At 44.4% G+C, this 20391-nt stretch overlaps 1 protein-coding gene across 2 annotated transcripts in view; it reads right to left on the bottom strand.

The window, feature by feature from the left end:
* Nucleotides 1-20391, bottom strand: part of GPR143 (G protein-coupled receptor 143) — a 450704-nt gene that overhangs the window by 323489 nt on the left and 106824 nt on the right. For both annotated transcript variants that reach the window (XM_069639113.1, XM_069639114.1), the window contains exon 4: nt 2634-2726. In XM_069639113.1, the coding sequence (XP_069495214.1) occupies nt 2634-2726 (93 nt within the window). The remainder of the gene's footprint in view (nt 1-2633; nt 2727-20391) is intronic.

Raw genomic sequence — 20391 nt, 5'->3', positions numbered from 1 at the left:
CCTGCTCCAAAGACAATACCGGCTCCTCATCTGCACTAAGAAGAGAGAGCCCATATCCAATTATGCGCCTCAGCTGCATCTAACAACTCAGTCGAACTCTTTAAAATCTGGCGCTGGCCAACCCTGCCTCAGTCTCTTCCTCTCCTGTCGCCGCCCAGGCCCTGGCCTCTCATTTCATCTACAGAAAACTGGGCATCCTGTCCACCCTCTCATCCTCTCCTCCTCTCCCCTTCACTCTATGATACCTCTTGCCCCTCCACAGCCACGTCTCCTCCCTCCTTCTCATCTTTTCCTCCCACAACGAGATTTTCAGACAAGTCTGATCTATGGAAGTCTCGTCAAAACAGGTTCTTCCTTGTTCGTCCAAAACCATCAAGGACCACATTGACACCCTTGCTCCGGCTCTGGCTGACTTCTGTAACCATTCCTTTGCCTCCAGAGCCTTTGCCTCCCCTTTGAAGCACTCTATTGTGCACCCTCTTCTCAAAAAACGCACAGCTGACCCATCTTACCCAGCTAACTATAGCCCGATTTCTATCACTCCTTTCCTGGGAAAAACTGGCCATCTCCCAGCTGAATCTTCACACCGACTCTGTTGGTTATCTCCATGACCATCAGTCTGGCTTCAGAGCTGCCAGAAGCATGGAAACTGCTCTCCTGAACAACATGGAAGACCTGCTCTCCAACCTTGACTCTAACATCCCTTCTGTCCTCATTCTACTCGATCTCTCTTCTGCCTTTGACACGGTCAACCATGCCATCCTGCTCAACTGTCTCTGTGATTACCTGGGTATCACTGATCAGGCCCTAGCCTCGCTGAACTCTTTCCTCTTTGATCAAACCTCCCAGGTTCAGCTTGGTTCCTTCCTTTCCTCCATCTCACTCTCTACTTGTGGTGTTCCCCAGGGATCTAACCTCTCTCCCTGGCTTTTCAACCAATACCTGGCATCCCTTGCCCCCGCATTGCTGCTCTCTGCTCCAACTTTCAGTGCTAAGCAAATGACACTCAGCTCGGTTTCAGGCTTCCCTCTGCCACCTCTTCTCCCTCCCTCATCCCTGACTATCTGCCTGCCATCCAGGAGTGGTGCGCCGTCAATGATCTCTGCCTTAATACCAGTAAGACAGAGATTCTCCTCATCGGCACACCTGCACTCTCCTTCCCTTTCACTCTCTAGCTGGCCTCCCTTGGCCCTCTTCCTGCTCCCACCTGTGAGGTTAAGAACCTCGGGGTCATCTTCGACTCCATACTTTCCTTTTCTCCTCACATCGCTGACATCTCTAAGAAGTCAAACTACCAACTGCACCTCCTCATAGGTATTCTTCCTTTCCTCTCCTTCCACCAGAAGCTCATTGTCTCTAGAGTTCTGGCTCTCTCTAGGATGGACTATTGCAACAGCCTCCTTCTAAATCTGCCTGCTTCTACTCTCCGCCCCCTGCAACTCATTCGAAACAGGACTGCGAGACTTGTCCTTGGCTTCAAGCCCTAGGATCGTATCTCTCCAGCCCTCCCTGAAATCTCTTCATTGGCTCCCAGTTACTGTTAGGGTTAAATTCAAAACCCTCTGCATGGTCCACAAGGCTTTCTGGGGCTTGGGTCCAAAATACCTTCAACTCTTGCTCTGTAAATACCTTCCCAGTCAGCACGTCGCTCCTCCACCTCCAACTCCCTCAGGGTCAGTCACTTCTCCAAGCAATGAGTTGGGGGTAGATCTCTTTCCTTGGCCGGGGCCTCCCTCTGGAACAGCCTCCCTGCCACTCTGAAACTTGAGGAGAACCATCTCCGTTTACGGAAGCACCTCAAGACTTTCCTCTTTGCTTCTGCCTTCACTCTTCCTCTCCCCTGTTGATCTGTCTGCTTTGGCTCCGTGCACCTGGCTACCCTCTGATTTTGGGGCCAGGTCCTTGCCCACCCAGCCACACACCCGCACTGCCTCCTGGCAACCCTTGCACTTGGGTCTATATCTGCAACCCTACAGACCCCCTACCTGTACTTATCTGACACCTCTTGTCTGCGCTTTAAGCCTCGCACTTGCCACCTTGCTGGCTGCACTAGCATTTGTTGTTCTTTTATCCCTTGCTTAGCACTTTCCACCTTACCCTCTCCCTTGCACTTTCCCCCATCCCTCTCCCCTGCACTTGCGTGTTCTCAATGTCACTATGCCTAGTAAGATCGTTGTTTTTGTTTTCCCTTGTTCCCCTCCCTTGCCTTGTCGCGCTCTGAAACACGCGTGTATGAGCGCAATACAAATACATTATCACATCATATCTCTATGTGGAAATGGTTTGACTTCTGGGTGGTGCTGAAGGACATTAATAAGTGCCATAACCAACAAGTAGCAGATGTCCATGCGGCTGCATACCTTATGTCTTTCCTGTATGGCATGGATTTACTGTTCACGCCTGACAATGACCAGAAATGCGAGTTGCATTTGTCACAGTCATTCATTCTCAGGAATTCCACTTAGAAGGGATTATGTCAAGTTACTTTGCTTTCTCTCCTTGCCACAAGCAAAAAGATTAGTGAAACCTCATTTACTCAGTCGTTGACTCAGTCATGCTTGTTAAATGTCATGCGACAGTTGAGGCTTAACTGGGACGCATAATCAATCAGCAGAGCAAGTGTTCCTACTTACTTGGAAACAGACGGGTAGTAAAGCATAGCGACTCCTTCCACACACAGCAGGATCGCCAGGCCCCACGTCATCATGTGATATAAGACAATCGTACTAGAAAAAGACAGTAAAAGTAATTTAGCCAGTTAAATGCATACAATGTCCTACAAAGTATGAGCTTCAGAAGTTATGAACCCTTTATTTCATGTCCTGCAAATGCACCTCTCATGGCATCGCAAACCTGAGAGCCACTTCCTCTCACATTCACATCTTTTAATTGCCCACCAAGATAGGAGGGATTTTCCTTTTGTCAAATGTGGATAGTCGTATCTTCTGGTTTAAAACAGGCAATATGCGGGAGGACCTGCCGCTATTCTGAGAACCTTGCATGAGGTGGTCACTAACGCCATTAACAGGATTTTTTTTTAGATGTTGCCCGTTGCCAAATATACAACGAGACTCTTGGTTTCCTTGATTCTAGCTACTGAGAATCCAATATGTGGTGTGTTCATTACCCACAACCACAGAGTCGAATTTGCTGTACATCACCTACGCCCCCACCACACACACACCTATGAAAAGCCAAATGTGCAGTATGTTGGCTGTCAGATTTCCTTTCTTTTACTGAGCAACTGTGAAACATTTCTTTTGAACAGTTATGTTATGTTGTTATTGTACGCCTGTAACCATCAGCAGAGGCTTTTCCAGAGGGTGGGCCCTATGTTGCCACTTACAGTGACAACCAGACCTTGGTCTGGGAGGGACTAGAAAATGGGAGCAGAGGAGGAGAAAGGGCAAAAGGGGGAAAAGGTTAAATGCCCATGGAAGATTTGCACATGTAAGAAAGGGAACAGAGTTTTTGATAGTTTGCATTCCTGAATCGTCGGTATACATTGCTCAAAGAACAGCACTGATCAGAAAAAAAGCAAATAGCGAATGCCCCTGCGACAGCACATATACCACCCATGTGGGCAATTTCCAGATTTACAAGGAAGTAATGCATTGATTGTGTGATGAGCTTGAGATGTTGTCCAGTGTACCACTGAAGGCAGGAGGTTGTGTTTGTCCATGTGCTGTTACCATTACCTTTTACTCCACAGAGCACGGATTTGTCAATTTTTCTGGTTCTAACTGAGTTCAGTTCAGCTACCCTCAGTTATTACCCAATATTCCGCACAAGAGACTAGGTGAGTACCACCATTGGACCTATTCAGGGTCAGTCATGGGTTCCATGTAATAATGTTGCAGTGAAAAAGTCGTCAGGTTCTGGCGACTTTTTCCTGGCTACCAAAATTCTTTCCCCAAATATTCTAGGAGGGATATAGTTATATATTATTAACTTCAGTCCTACAAAATGTGTGCAAAGTGTTTGATAGCCTGGAGGGTGCATCATTAATGCATTTTTTTTTTTAAAGTCGCTAACCTGTTGACTTTTTTCATGGGACATTATTCCCTGATACCCAGCCATGTTTAAATGAAGTGCATATGTTGTATTGGGTCATCTCCTTCAATTACCCTTTGTACACATCTTATTGATAGGAGGAAGCCATTGATTAATAGGCAGCACCGAATTGTGAGGACTTAACTTTCCAAACTCTATTTTCGAGGAACTTGTGCGTGTTTATTTGTAAAAGGAGAGGTGAGGCATCTCTGAACCTTTTTCCCTACACTTGTTACATGTTGCAATTGCTGCAGATGCTTCGACATTTTGTTATTGTGTGATTTTGTCTTACTGGGGAAGGAATGCCTTAAGCTTGCATTTTCCATCTCCGGCATTTCTACTTTTTAGAACATTGGTGCCATTAGGGCCATGGAATTTATAAGGTAGATGTTTAAACATATGTGATTAGATCTGAGGTTGGAAATATGATTGTCAAGATGGTCAATTGATGGACTACACATATACAAGAAAATCTTTTTTTGATTGTTTGTGGATATATTACAGATTATACCCACATACAGTAATCGCTTTTGATTGTTGAAATATCAACTGGTCAAAACCACAGATGGAGATGAACTCTCGAAACACGTTGGGTCACAATAATAAGCTTTTTTTTTGGAATATACATCTTTACTGGAGTATATGATGTTTTCACTTTAATTAAATGTTTTTATTAACAAGATTAATCCAAATATTCTATGATATTAAGGTTCTCATCATGAGTTGGGTGGTAGCCCTTAAATGCGTCTGTAATGCTATTACTGCCGCATTTAAGGGTTGGCCCAATCATGAGTTGGCCAGAAAGTGGGACTTTTACCTCCAGCCCTTTGCTGGAGATAAAAATGTCCCCTTTCCGCCCGTTTTCGATGCCATTAGCGCTGCGATATTTGCACAGGCGCTCATAGTGCCACCCCAGACCCTTTGGGTCCAATGGACCCAACGGGGAATGGGGATTTACTGCCTTACCGCTACTCGTGATCCAGCACTAATAGTGCCAGACCGAGTAGCGGTACCGCTATTTGCATTGACGATATCCCGGCGCAATTACCGCCAGGACCGCCAACCTTGTGATCATCTTTGAGATTATGTATTAAAAGCTTGGCAAATTTTTTGGCCTGTGAAAGTGTGCAGGGGACGGGAGTACCTACTTTTGGGAACTTATCTTTTTTTACCACAACCTGACAGACATAGCCAGAGTGGCGTGTCCAGGGAGTGGCCTGGGTGGCACGTGCTACCCCTGGAATCTGATTGGCCACCCCAAGTGCCACCCCATTGTCCTAAACTATGATCATTATGTGTTTGTGCGCTCGTACTTCATGCCACCCCTGCATACACCAGTGCCTCACTCGGGTCACACCAGTCAAAAGAGTCTGGACACGCGACGGACTCTGTGAAAGCCGAATGAGGTGGATACACAGGGGAAGGAAAATCAGGTGTGTGGGCTCTCCCGAAGAGTGCCATACATGCATGGAAACATATTAAAGGAGAGGTTCGGTGAGAGGAAGTAGCGCAATATTCTGATAATGTATTGTTATATAGCATCTGAGAGTGCAGACGCTGCCCAGATCGGCAGCTCGGGGATCTTGTGAAGGGAGCTGTGTGTTTTACACGACTGTCTCCATATAAGCTTATGACATACCTTGTGCTTGTCTAGCACTTGTGTTGCACTAAATCATTAACATATTATTTAAAAACACCCTCAGACTTTTACTGTGCACATCAGGATTATGTGGATAGGAAGTGTAAGCTAAGCTACAGCGCAAAGCGAGTAGATGGAAGGCTGTTTGGCAATGACCTCCAAGCAGGTTGTTGGCAAAAGCACGATTGGGAGAAAAAAGGAAAATTTGTGTTGATGATTGCTAAAAGGTTTGTAACAAGCCAAATGCAAATAAAAAAAAGGGAAGAAAGTAATGGAAAAGCACATAGAAGAGGTTGACGATTCTAAGAAAGTGATTGAGAAATTGCTGGAGTTAGAGAGTGGCCAAAAGGTACAAAAAGGGAGTAGCGCCGTCACAGGATGGACAGCCTCACCCCCCCCACCCAAGTGTTTCCAATGGGAACCACTCCCCCGTCTTTGTTGCCGGTGGTACACAACTCACTCCCTGTGTTGACTGAAGTGTCTGCGCCTCTCTTTATGTTTCCTGCTCCTGCCCACGTGTTGCTTGCTGCTGTCTCAGTGTTGATGGCAGTGCCTGTTCCTGGCCCAGATTGATAGCGGTGCCCGGGGCGGTCTCTTTGTTGCTAACAGAGCACATGCCCAGTCCTCCTCCTCTGTCAGGAGCTTGACCACATGTGCTATCATCCTAGGGCTAGGGACACTGCCATTGATAGGACGTGGAGTGTTTGGGGATTTTTCCAAATACTACGATAACCCTTGGAGGCTCCTCTGGACCAAGCCATCATCAGAAGAGGAGGACAATGTTGCTTAAGTGGCAAGAGATCTCATTGACAAGGTAGCAGGAAATACGTATTTTAATATATCCCTGTTCATGTCATGAGAAGGTGAGGAGAAGGTGAATCATCAAATGAACAAACTTCGGGTGGATCCAAAGAAGGAGCCCTCCACACCGTACTCTACCACGTGCAATAGTGAACTGGGGGATGGAGCTGGGGGTCATGGCCGCTACATTGTACGAGGAAGCAACTTTATTGTAGGAAGACTTGTGGAAATGTCAGGAGGTGATACAATTTCTGCAACAATGTGTGTGGTTCTTTCATCAACAGCACTTCTGACAGCACAGCGAGGAACAGCAATCTCACGGGTGGGGTAAGACGCACATTGGCATGTGCAGAAGGCGGTCAACAGACCATGCACAGAGTCATTACATCAGGTTGCCCTGAAAATGGAGAGACAAGGGAGAGGGTAGGTAGTATTAGGAACTATGGGATCTTCTGGAAGATTGATTCCAGGGAGTATGTTGACTGCAGGTTTGCCTACACATACATTGGCAGTGGTGGCTCTGAAGATTTACAGGCATAGACAGGAAACCCCAGGAAAACAAACCCATTGGCGAGGCAGCTATCCATGTGTGCCTTAAGAAAGAGACGCCCGCTTTCCCCAAAGGAGCATGGTCAGAGAACTGAAAAAGTAGCAAGTTGTTAGATTTGTGAACAGCAAAGGACAGCTAGCTGCCTGCCACATCAGTAAAAATTGGTAATTTACATGGGGAAATACAGTCTTATCCTGAAAAGAAAGCTGCAGCCTTTAGGTTAGAAGATTTAGCAGGAGGTTTTATTATTCCTTAAAAGGGAAATTGCAGGCAATGGGGGCCAACAAGATTAAATCAGCAAGAGACCTTCATGGGATGGATTTAAAAAAAGGGGGAGAGTGAGTCCAAGTTTGTTCATCACCTTTCCTATCCAGAGGGAAATTCAGTAAACGATTATTTAAATAAGGATGATTATTTGGTGGTGTATACTTCTTTTGACCAGGCAGAACAGATAGTCAGAGCTTTTTTATGCTGGCAAAGATGGACATCAAGTCAATTCCTGGGCTCCTGCTAGTACTCCCAGACAGGTGTATAGACTGATGGGTGTCTTGGTAGAAGGACAATTATACTATGTCAGACGCTTCCCCGAAGGCTCTGCCATGTGTGCAGTGTTCAGGAAACTTCCTGGAATGGCAAAGCAGCAGTACTTATGGGAGTGGTGCACTACCTGGACAATTTATTGTTTGCTGCTCCAAGGGTGTATGAGAAAAGTCAGGAATTGCTGGGATATGTTAAGGGACTGGCTGACATACTGGGAGTTACTCTGTCTGAGGAAAAGGGGGAAAGTCCAAAAACCTGTCTGTTGCTCCTGAGAATAGAGCTGGGCACATTAAAGCAGGAATCTACCTCACTAGAGGGCAAAGTTAAGGCCCTATAAGCAACAAGGTGACTTTAGAACCGCTTCAGACCATGATTAGGCAGAAAATGGCTGCTATTCGAGTGATTCCAGTGGGTCGTTCCTGCTCTAGTAGGTTGGCCATGGGGCAGCAGGTCAGAATCATAAGAATCACCTCAGAGTGTGTGATAACTTCCTGCTACAATTTAACAGGGTTTCCACATGGAGGGACATGAATGTGAGCAGTGAAGCGGTGTGCATTAACGCAAATGCAGCATGTGCTTTGCTTCTGGGGCAATCCGCAAAAAGAAGTGGGGCAGCATGCAGTTGCCAGCAGAATGGTTGTGCAGAAAATTGGGAAAGATCAACCACTCGCTTGAGCTGTACGGAAGTTGCTGGCCACTGTAGCAAGGGTAAACAAGGATGGTTTTGGGCTCACGCTCTTTCGCTGCGCATTCTTAGAGGCATCTTAGGGTGCCACCTGGATGAGTGAACAGGCAGTTACGGAGATACATAGGGAAAAATGTAAAGATGATACAGTGGGAAGAATGCCGGCCGGAACAGGCCAAAATGAGTTTAAGATTCCGAGATCCAAGACATAGAAACCAAGCCAATGGGCATAGTTCGCTCTGGAAACAGCAGAGGTAAAGTTATGCTGTCTAGTGAGAGGAGCCAGAAGTTCTTCTCATTTCCAGACTCACTGACTTGTACATTTTAGATCAAATAAAATAGGCTTGACCTGCAGAGTCCGACAGGGATCTGTTCTACTGTCTTCCCTCTGGTGCAGTCAGTATTTGCGCCCCTAAACCTGCCTAGTGGAGGCACACAACATACACCAGCTATATCAGGGTCATTTTGGTTCTGCGGTAGAAGCTCCGGGCCATTTTCACCCCCACCCACTGTTTGGACTTTGCATTAGTGAAGTGGGTGGTTTGATGGTGAGAAAAAGACTGAAATGTAATTCAGCTAAAACACAGATTCTAACTTTGTTTCTGTTTTTGTTAACCATAATATTGCTTCAATTTGAATGTGTGAATTGGGTTTATATCCTATTGTGGGAAATTGCAATCTGGTACGGGTGTGGAAGGCCTGACTTTCTTTGATTTGTATTACTTAATAAAATTATGCAGTTAATGTCATCTATGAAAGGGTAATTTGCTGAACAAATTCCCCTTTCATATGCGCCATGCCAAAAGCATTCAGCGTAATTGTGCCTTGCTGCATCAGTATCCTTATCTGTAGTGCCTGCTCTATCAGTGGCACAGAGCAGGTTCACGGAGGTCACAGCTGCCAACTTGACAGCTGCAGTGACAGCCAAGTCTCTGCAGCGCAGGGGCTGAATTTAAGATATGCATGCATGTCCCAAAAATACGATAATCATATGTAGCCAATGCTGGTGGCAAGGTAAACTGTAAAATAAGCCATGCCCGAGTTAAGGTTTGGTGCATGGGCCTACTTTTAATCATTACAGTCAAATCCAATTTGATATCACACATATGTCAGCTCCTGTGAGCCAGCTCAGCTGTGGAAGGTGACGTGTATTCTGGCCAGACATGCTGATACTGTCAAAGTGACAGGACTGGGACCTGAATGGCCATGCCTCCTTTTTGATCTCTTTGAGAGGGTAGGTAACTCCCCCCAACAGAGCCAGCCGCACAACAGGTAACTGTCCTGGGCCCAGAAATATAAGGGGGATACCCATTCAAAAGGAGCTGCCTCACATCAGGGTGCTGCATTTCTAAAGGCCTTTGATCCTAGTGAAAATGGAAGGGGGCAGGTTTAGTGTAGATAGGAGCGCTCTGTACAGTTGGGGAAGACATCCACCAGTTTGGTTCTCTCTGCCTCTCTCTCTCTCCTTCCTGTCCCTTCCACTTCCTCTGGAGCAAAGCACTTTGGGTGTGATGTCAGAATGGCAAAGTCAACTTCTTTTTTAAAACAAAAAGGGGGATTGGACCAATAAAACCAAGTTAGCTTTAGTCCTATCACCTGTGGGCTTTTACATTTAAAATATCTTTGAATCATATTTTGGACTTCAACCCTTGAAGAAGATTCTGTTGGATCCTGCTGGGAGAGCAGTACTTTCTAAAGTCTATCCAGTTGTGAGGTGAAGGCAGGTGTTCCAAGGGAGAGGCAAGCACTGCCCCCCTACCATCCCCAGTGACCATTGGGGGGGTGGGCAACTCTGCTGCTGGGTCAAGACGTGCATCTCTGATAGGCACACTGTTGCCCAGGGCCTCTCTATGCTGCAGGACCCCTGAAGGTGTGTGCCAACCTCCCCTATGGTTGGAAGCCCAAGAAAAGGACTAATCTTGGCCTTTGAGACACGAGTGGGACTCACAGCTTCTAAAAACCAGAACAGCCAAGATTCCTGTGTTTTCTAAATCAATCCGATGCGAGCCGTGATTCAAGTGTTTTCAGCATTGAGCATACCACCAGGACCCTTTGACACTGTCTTTGGTGTTAATTGCTCTTCAAACCACCAGTTGCCTGTTTGACTCTGTTCGCCGGGCCAGCTGAAGCGTGTCAGTGCCTTAGCTTGAACCAAGTACCGCTGCCTTGCATTGCTCAGAGCACTGTTCCAAGCACCAGGGACTTCATTGCTGCTCCTGTAAGTCGATCGCCCCGACCCTGGTGTCCCCCCCAACATCAAACCTTGGCCACCAAACCAAATCTGGTGACATCTCGATCCGCACAGCTCAGGCAGACACTTCAAAGACACAGTGACCTCCTGTTCGACCCTGAGTTGAGGCCAGTTTATCACTGGATCCCCATGACTGCTGCATCCTCAAACTGAAACAAACCTGCGAACGACGCCAACAAGTCTGGTTGGACACCGTTGATCTGCCAGGACATTTGCAAAGGTATTACTTACTGATATCTAGCCTCCTGGTCCATCTTTGGGACTTAGAGACTGGACAGATCATTTTAATTCCTTTTGCAACCTCAAGAAATATCCTTTTGGAACATTTTGGTCTTGTAACTGCCTTTTCATCCCCTGTCTCATTACCTAGAGTGCTGCATCTATTCTATCTTTGCATATTCTGTGTTCCTTCTACATGGTGGGGTTTTACAGTGTTTTCTAGTTAGTTATTATTGTACATGGTGTGTTTGATTAAAGTATATGCATTTTTAGAGAAGCGCGATTGGACATTTCTTTATTTTGGACTGTTATAATGTGCTGTTTGAGTTGCTACTGAACCCCATTCACATCCCTCTTGAAGCCTTCCCACGGCCCACATTACCCCAAAAGGCAAAGGAGGAATATCGCTTAACTTTGCATGTTTTACCCTTATGATTGTGTTGGCCCTTGATTTGTAGAATTGTGAGGGCTGAGTGTGCGCAGGGCAGAAGTCAATTTGTCACACCTTTGCTGGCTATGGAGGTCTAGAATTAGGGAATTATCATGGAGGCTGTGCCGTCATTTATTCATCAGGTTCGAACTGCCATGAAATCATGATTTTTCTTGCACAAAGACTTTATACAAGTGCTCCCTTTTTTACCTTTTTTCACCAAGGGTCAGTCATCAATTCATTAATTTTCTCCTGCACAGATACTGCAACAAGGAATATTTGGATTTGTCCAAATACGCTATTAGGAATCTTCAGATGATCCAAAATTAAGCTGCATGGACATTTCTACTGCTTCATTGTTGTCACTCACATCTCCGTAGCAATCAGATCCTTGAATTGGCTGCCAGTGTTGGAGACAGTGAAGTTCGAGGCAAAGTGGACAGTTCAGAGGTCACTCCATCATATAGAACCCTTCTTCTTTACAAAGAAATTCCATATGTATTTCGAAGCAGAGCTTTAAGATCTACATCCCACAAGCTTCAGGTGTTCCTGAGGTATCACCTGCTAAAACCTGGCAGCCATTTCTTTTAATCGCTGACAGCCAAGGAGTTGAAGTCCCTTATATTAACCTGGAAGGAAACTAAGGACCATCGTCTTTTTGTAAATCGGCTTACCATCTTATTGTATTGTTTAAGTGGGACTTATCTTCTTCTTTTGCACTAGGCCTGTGTTCATTAGCCCCAAGTTTCCTTGTAATGAGCTGGTTATTCTTTCTATAAATGTGTGAAACTGAACTAAATCAGAGTTGTTTCATCATCGAACCAGAGCTGCATTAAGGGATCTTTGTATTTGATTGAATTCCTATAGTGCTTTACACCAAAGCGCTTGCGGTTACAATTGCATAGGATTGCTTCCCTTGGTATTAAGCTCAGACTTCATATACAGGGTACATATCCAGCATTGGGGTGCACCACATCACATGCCACAAATGCCAGCTGGCATATCTATGCTGGTGGAAAGCAGAAAACACTCATAAAAATAACAGGCATGACCCACTATAGCATGAATCACAGGATAAGATACACTCTCACTGAGGAATATTTTTTCAGTCCTAAACATGGCATTAAGGACCTGAGTGTGGCAGACAGTAAGAACTCTATAAACTGGATTAAATAGGTACAGGGGGTTGTGTACATTATTTCTTGCTTATACTGCATTCCACCGACACGTCAGCAGGAAAACAACTTTTATTATAACCTTTTTAGACTTTTACACATTTGTCTAGCTTTACGTGCAAAGGGGTCCATACAAGGGAATTTTAAAACACATGTTGTTAGTACTGCCCTTTATTGGTGAGAGCAACCACAGCTACCAAAGTGTTATCAAAATATCTAGACAATGATTCCACAACAACTAAGATCACTTTTTAGGGGAGACTGAGCAAATGACATAAGTGTGCAATTTATTTAAAAAAACGTTCTCTAGGCCATTGTTCTGAAGACATTTGGCTTAATTTGATTATTACGCTAAGTTGAAGCACACAATAAAACACAAGAGGTCAAATATATCTTTCTCTCACTCTCACTCATTATTATTGAACCTACAAAGCACCAGCCATTAATGGTACGCAGAGTTGTTAACCAAATTACATGAGTCTGTTCATACCACAGGCCAATTGCAACTGTGTTGTACCATAAAACTTTAACTATGTAGATGATCTATATCAAGGGTAAACGTTTCAAGTTACAAGCTAACAACCAGCCATAAAAAGTTGCTTGCCTCCTCAATTCTACATACACAGCAAAGCATTTGTTACTCTGCAAGTTAGTGCTGGCTGTGAGTATCTGTTGCTGTTCTACTCACGCGCTCAGCACCAGTTTTCATAAGGCTACCAGTGTAATGCTATCCTTGTTATAGTTGTATTTTAGGCTGGGTACTGTGACACAAAGAAACATGGTTTCCATACCAAAACCAAGGAAGAGATTGGAACCCACCTCGACACCCTATATTGTAATATGTTCTGCTGAAAAAAGTAAGACCAGTGGAACAGAGAACAATGTATTACATTAAATCTAAAAAAAACAAGTAGCAACAGACTGAGAGGAGGAGACCCTTCTCGGACGGGAAACGAAAGGAGAGTCAATGTTCCAGTCTCTTTTTTATTGCCCAAAAGACACGAGGAATAAAAAGATAAGCAGGACTAAACCTGAGAGAGTGTGGTTGAGAGATCTGGAAGAATAAGTGGTGCGACTGCGGAAATAGGAGGCTGGAGCTGAAGAGTAGCAGTGATGTTGGGTCCCAAGTGTAGGACACCCCCAAGCTGCGGACAAAGAGAGAAGAAGGGGGAAACGGAAACCCAGAGCACGAAGCCAAGCACTTCCGCTTAGCATTCAAGGTCTGTGTCAACCAGGAAGTTGGAGACCGGACCCGGCAAACGGCCAATCCCTCAACCCTAGGGATAGGTGGACCGGCGTAGGAACAGCAGGAGGTATTCCTCCTACCAGGAGGACACAGAACAGAGAGAGAAACAACGTGGAAAAGAATACTGAACGAAGGGATAAACATCCCGACCACCCGTCACTCCGGAGCCACGCTGAAACTTGAGAAGGACTGACACCGCCCAGCGCTCCCAACGGACATCATGGAGAACCCAGTAAGAGTCCAGGGCACTCAAGTGGAAAAAGGGCAAAGAATAAAAGGGGAGAGGAGGGAAGCAAACTGCTAAAATAATAACACGCAGGGATGGCAAAATACCTGATTAGATGAGGCATTCTGCATAAAGTGAAAACGGGCCAAAGAGAATGGTTAGCCCACAAAAAGCTACTCAGCCCAACTAAGAGAAATAGCAGACATCTCTATCAAGGATAGAGCACATAACCACTTATCAAAATAGGCTTGGGCAAAGGGGAGAAAGATAAAGAACACAATTAGGACAGATTGCCAAGCAGTCAGCCCAACAGTTCCCTGTCTCAATGGACAACGGAAACCATGATAGGGAAGGAAACTCTCAGAGGAAAAAAAAGACGGTCCTAGTCACTTATAAGTTAACATAAGCCATTGTTTTGGTAAGGGCTTGTTCCCCAGGCATAATCAAGACCAGGGAAGGGCTTGTTCCCCAGGCATAATCAAGAACAGGGAAGGACTTGTTCCCCTGGCATAGTCAAGACCAGGGAAGGGCGTGTTCCCCTGGCATAAACAAGAACAGGCAAGGGTTTGTTCCCCTGGCATCACCAAGACCAGGGAAGGGCTTGTTCCCCTAGAGTTCGGGGCGGGTTCTTCCCGTATGAGGAAAGGCTGCAGCACAATGGCCAACATATTATTTGTACCTCATAGTAGTTGTGTAAGATTTGAGTGTGAGGTTCAGAATAGGTTTTGGACACAGGACAGTGGACTTCATTTTGGATATCCAGACAACGACGGTCTATTAGTTAGCTTTGTTGAGGCATTCCTCATAGGAATAGGGCTAATGAGGCCTTTTTTCCCAACCTTCCTATAATTCAAATAAAGCATTTGCGAACAACCCTACACTGGGTCCAACTCCTTACTCCGACGTTCCACAATATGCTTTTATTGAATTTCGTTTCAATTTAGACTGTTAAATTTGACTTTTAACATACTGCACGCAAGCAGTACTTTTAGACTTTTCCTACTTTTGTGAACCTCATTGCCAAGGAGGACTTGCACCTAGGGGTTGTACTTATTTAACCAGCAGCCCAAGCAGAGCTTGTTAGTGCTGTCTGTGAGTATCTGCTGCTGTTTTACTCATGCTCTCAGCACGAGGTTTGATAAGGCTGTTAGTGAAATGCTATCCTTGTTTTAGTTGTATTTTTGGCAGGATATGCTTTAGTTGAATTTGCATTTGATTTTAAACTGTTCAATTTGGCTTTTAACATACAGCATGAATGCATTACTTTTAAACTTACATTTCCTACTTTTGTGAACTTCATTGCCCTGGAGACCTTGTACCTAGGTTTTGTACTTACTTGGGCAACAGCGCATTAGCGCCGGCGCATCATCAAGGCACCTGGTGGTTTATGCTGGTGTGTGCCTGGTGAGTGCTGACAGGTACATTGTGAGTTGATGCTTTATTATTTCTCTTTGGTGGACCATGGAACAGGTGGCAACCTCTCAGAGCATGCAGTGCAAATTTGTACTGTACAAATATCTAGATATGGCATTGATACCAGTATCTGAAAGCTTTATGAAATTGCCAACATTGAATGAGTGCTTTTTTGACAATATGTTCGTACCAGTTCTCAGTAGGTCTGGCAGTACGGGCATATCTGTTGATGCAATTGACTCTTTGGTTAGCATTACTGGGACTGGAATTAGTTTGCAAGCTGAACCTGATACTGATTATGTTTCTGACTGCTTGCTGCACCCTATCATACGTGTACTGAGGAACTTGACCTACACACAGATGCTCTATGTGATGGTTATTCTACTAGTTTCATAGATAAGGAGGATACCCCTCAAGTTATGTTGTGTAATATAAGGTCTGACTTTTGCCAGACTGAGAACAGTCTGGCTGTGGGTGATATTAGGTTGTGCTCTCAGGATAGCTGTCTAGCCATAGTTTATTTGCACAAATTGAACTGTGCTTATCTAAACACCGGCTCCCTACCTAGACATGCAGTAGAGGTGGCTGACATCATCATCAGTGAAAATATTGATATTACTTTCCTATCAGAAACTTGGCTTATTGGTGCTTCAGGTCCTGATCTAGCATTGGTGGTGCCAAAATTGGCAGTATGGGGGGTGGAGTGAACATTATTTTTTTAACTACACTTAAAAGTCATCAAGTTGAATTAGAAGAGATAGAGGGGGTTGAACTGCTAGATTCATTCCTGTACCTCTTATAACTTTATTTTACTATATAGACCTCCCCACAATTTGCCTTGTTTTGAGGAACAATTTCTGACTATGCTCCACTCTTTGCTGAAACCATACTTCAAATGCATCATTGTTGGGGATTCTAATCTTTGGTTTAATGACCAGCAGGACCATTTAGCCTCAACTATTAATCAGGCTCTTGAAGAATTAGGGTTTGAGTATTTTTTTAAGGATGCAATGCAGATGGACAGTCACATACTTGATTGGCCATGCATGACAGGTATATTGGTAGAACAGCTTGAGATCAGAGCTTGTCCTTGGCCCGATCAACTTTTTTTACATTTTGCACTCACTGCTCCCAATTTACAACCCTGCACATACCCTCCTAGAGCCTTGGTGGTTAAAAGTAGCCTAAGTAAAATGACATCTTATTGTATAGTGCCCATTCTGGAACCTTTGAAGAAATTAGTGTCTGATTCCCTGCTAGATGACTTTGTAACTTGATATTCTCAGTGCTTAATATCTATGCTGGATAGAATTGCCCCAGCAAGGACATGCAAATCCACTGTTGAGACAGGTACTCTACAGTCCTTGTATTCTCAGGAACTACGTGCCATTAGGACCAAAAAGAACAAAGCTTGTAGATAATGGCAGAAGTCGCTGCTTGCGTCAGATAAAGACACTTATAACTTGGTGCTTTCCCAGTATAAAAAAGGTATTGTTCAGGCGAAAAAGGAGTATTTTGATGAACGCATTGGTAATGCTAGCTCTAATACTGAATATTTGTTGAAAATATTGAAAGAATGAGGAAAGTAATTTATTGTAGCAGAGGAATAGGTGTTTATGGATCAGGAATGGTGTATCGGGATACAACAGGCTCTGTTTGACAAAGTTATGAGGATAAAGACGGCTATTGATGCCAAGAAGTCTTGTGTACCGCCACCTGGGAATAGTTGCTCCACTCCCATGTTAACAACACCGCTGTTAAAGTTTAGGAAAATCATCGAATCCGACGTGGTGGAAGTATTGCAGAATTTGAAACCTACTCGTTGCCAGGTGATCCCCATTTATCTATGGTTATAAAAAAGCATGCATTAAGTCATACTCAGGCACTTTCGGACTTCATGAATGTTTCTTTTGAAGCTTTGTACGTCCTGACCACGACTAAACAAGACTGGATCACCCCTTTACTTAAGAAAGCTTCTCTGTATCCTAATATGGCAACAAATTATAGACCCACCTGGCTCACCTGGAGGATAACAGCCTTCTTGGCACTAGGCGGTCAGGCCTTTGAGCATAACACAGTACAGAATTGGTCGTCTTGGATCTGAAATCCAGCCTATCCCTTAATATGGATCAGGGACATGTTTCTATGCTTTTATAACTAGATCTTTCAGCAGCTTTTGATTTTAGTGGATTTTAACATTTTATTCAAATGAATACAGTCTGAGGCATTCTTATTAAGATCTGTGGCCGATTAGATCTTATCTTTTTTATCAGACAGAACAGCAAGCGTCTTTAATGGTGAAGAGGCAGCGAGTCCAGCTTAGCTCCTGTATGGTGTTCCACAAGGATTGTGGCTCTCTCCCACACTTTTTAATGTTTTTATGAAACCACTGTTTGTGATGCTTGATGAGAAAGATGTCCTTTACACAAATGATGCCGACCATACACAGATACTGTTAAAATTCTCTGGAATTATATATCTGATGCGGCTTTGATCAATGCTGTCTTTCATCTCATTCAGCGTTGGATGGCGCACAATGAGACGAAGAGTGAGTTACTTCTTGACGGTACACAACAAAGATTGGACAAACTCCCGGCATTTTATAAGAGTTTTCCATAGCTGGTTGGCCAATGGAGGTGCTCCCAAAGGTTAAAACTTAGGGAGTCTATACTGACTCTAGATTGTCCATGAAAGATCAAGTGATTTTTTTGTGACTTCTTCCTCAGCATATTATCAGAGGTTGTTGGGCCGGATTTGGCCTTACATATCAGAAAGTAACGTTGCCATCTTGGCTCGTGCAATTGTGGGAGCTAGATTGGATTATTGTGGCAGCCTACTTGTAGGGACCTCCCAGGAGAATCTCACAAAGTTGCAAGTAGCGCAGAACAACGCAGTGAGGACAGTAGCTTGCTTAAAGCACTGAGATCATGGTACCACGGCCAGAAGGGACATGCAGTGGCTGCCTGCGAGGGAGAGGCTAAAGTTTAGTCTAGTCACCATCACGCATAAATGCCTGTTTGGTAAGAATTCAGTCTATCTTACGCAGAGACTGAGTGTACAACAGCACGCTAGGGTTTTAAGTTGAAGCCACAGGAATCTGCTTTCTGTGCTGCATTTTAAACTGGAGAAAGAGGCAGATGTGCATTTAACTTTCTCTCTTCAGATCTCTGGAACAGTTTGCCTTCCCACTTGCGGTCTGAGACCTCTCTTGCACTCTGGCATTGAAATTATCCTTTTTTACCTAGGCTTTGCCCGTTTTAATTCTGCTTTTTAAATGTGCTTATGTTACATTCTTGCTTTATTCCCTGTCTGGTTTTAGCTGTGTTTTTATTATCTTAGTGTGGTATATTGTTTTTATGGTTTTTTATGCATTAACTTTTATGTTTCATGTATTGTACTGTGGGTTCGTCTATAGCCTGTTTGTCTCCAGGCCGAATACACGCTATAAATTAGTAAATAAATAAATAAGAGTCAATTATCACTAGCAAAAGTCTAGTGGCGTGTGCAGATTTTGAGGCCTCGCAACATGATATGTATCATAAAGTCTAGTACATTGCAACACTAATTGCATTTGCCCCACACTCAAGCCCTCAACTGCAGAATGCAAAGTGAAACTGACATTCTCATAGGGTTGTAAAGCAGGGGGAGATTCCGGTGCAGAGTTAGTCAAGCATGGTGCAGGGCACCGACCCGCCCCCATTATGGAGGAGCCGAGCCAGATCTCAGTGGGGCTGTACGCGTGCGTGGCTGCTTGTGTGATGAATGCACCCTCACTCACACATATACATACTGCACGTTAGTGCACTATGCATATGTGTGAGTAAGAGTCTAATGCTTTTGTATGTGAGGGTGTATAATGCTCTTGCATGTGTACGTGAATGAATGAAGATGATTGCTGAATGTCCGAGTGAATGGATGCTGCTGATCGCTTGAGGGTATGAATGGGGCATGTGCAAGTGAATGGACGGATTACTCACTGGTAATCTTCATTAGTCCTAGTCATACTCTTCCTCCTCACAGTACGTAAGTTAAGTCACCCACCTCACAAATATGTACTGGGACGAAGAAGAGGGACAAGGAGGTAATGAATGCTGGTGAATGTGAGAGTGAATCAATACTGCTGACTGCATAAGTGTATGAATGGAGAATGTACAAGTGAATGCTGTGAAAATGAGTTAATGAATTCGGCAGATTGCATGAGTGTATGAATGGGGATGGTATGCAACTGAATTTTCTTCTATTTGTTTTTTTAATCAGAGTAAATGTTTACATGCTAGGGCTGTATGAGTGCATTGCTGCTTGTGTAAGGAATATGTATGAATGCAGGGTGCAAGCTTGTCCATAAGGGTTTGTGAGGGTGCCAATCCGTCATTACCCTGGCCTATTATGGAGGAGCCTCAGCTTAAACGGTCAAAGGGAAACATGTCCTTTCCAGTGCGCATGTCCAATGGACCATGCAAGGCTGGGGTTTTTTGCCTTGCATGGTCCATTTGGGATGTACTGGCTGTGTTGGATAGAAATGATAATGGGTGCGTGCAGACTCTCAAAATTAGTTTTGAGCTTGTCAGTCCTTCGTCCTCAGCGTCACTAATACCTGGAGGCTCAACCCGTAACCTACATAGACTGACAGGTAAAAACTCTTAGACCACTGTAGTAAGCTGTATATATTCATAATCATAGAATGCATAGCAGGTTGCAGCCGACATGTCTTTCGACCACCGGTCGTCCTCAAGGCAAGACGCCAAGTTCAAATTTCCTTAGTAGCAGTCAAAAGGTACTGAGGTCAGCAGTTCAAACAGTAGAACGCACCTAATCAGGCCACCATACAGGGGAGTTAATGGACACGCTCGCCGCCGACTATCCAGACTGGAACAGTGTAACTAGTAAACACACAGCACCCTTTGACTGCTACTAAGGAAATTTTAACACTTTTTGACTTTTTGCCTTGAGGACGACCAATGGTCAAAACACGTGTCAGCTGCAACCTGCTATGCACTCTATGATTAGGAAGTTATACAGCATTACTACAATTCAGCATTGAATGGATGAAGTTAACTGAATAACGACTATGCTTCTTTGAATTTATCATTGCCCAGCGTGGCTCACTAATCCACCTAATAGTTTTTACCATTGGGGATAAAGGCTGTAGGAATTGCATGTCTG

The sequence above is a fragment of the Ambystoma mexicanum genome, chromosome 7q (genome assembly GCF_040938575.1).
Source record: "Ambystoma mexicanum isolate Mex_15411 chromosome 7q, UKY_AmexF1_1, whole genome shotgun sequence".
Taxonomy (NCBI): Eukaryota; Metazoa; Chordata; class Amphibia; order Caudata; family Ambystomatidae; genus Ambystoma; species Ambystoma mexicanum.
The sequence above is the reverse complement of the archived record's forward strand: the minus strand, read 5'-3'. Positions and strand labels throughout refer to the sequence as shown.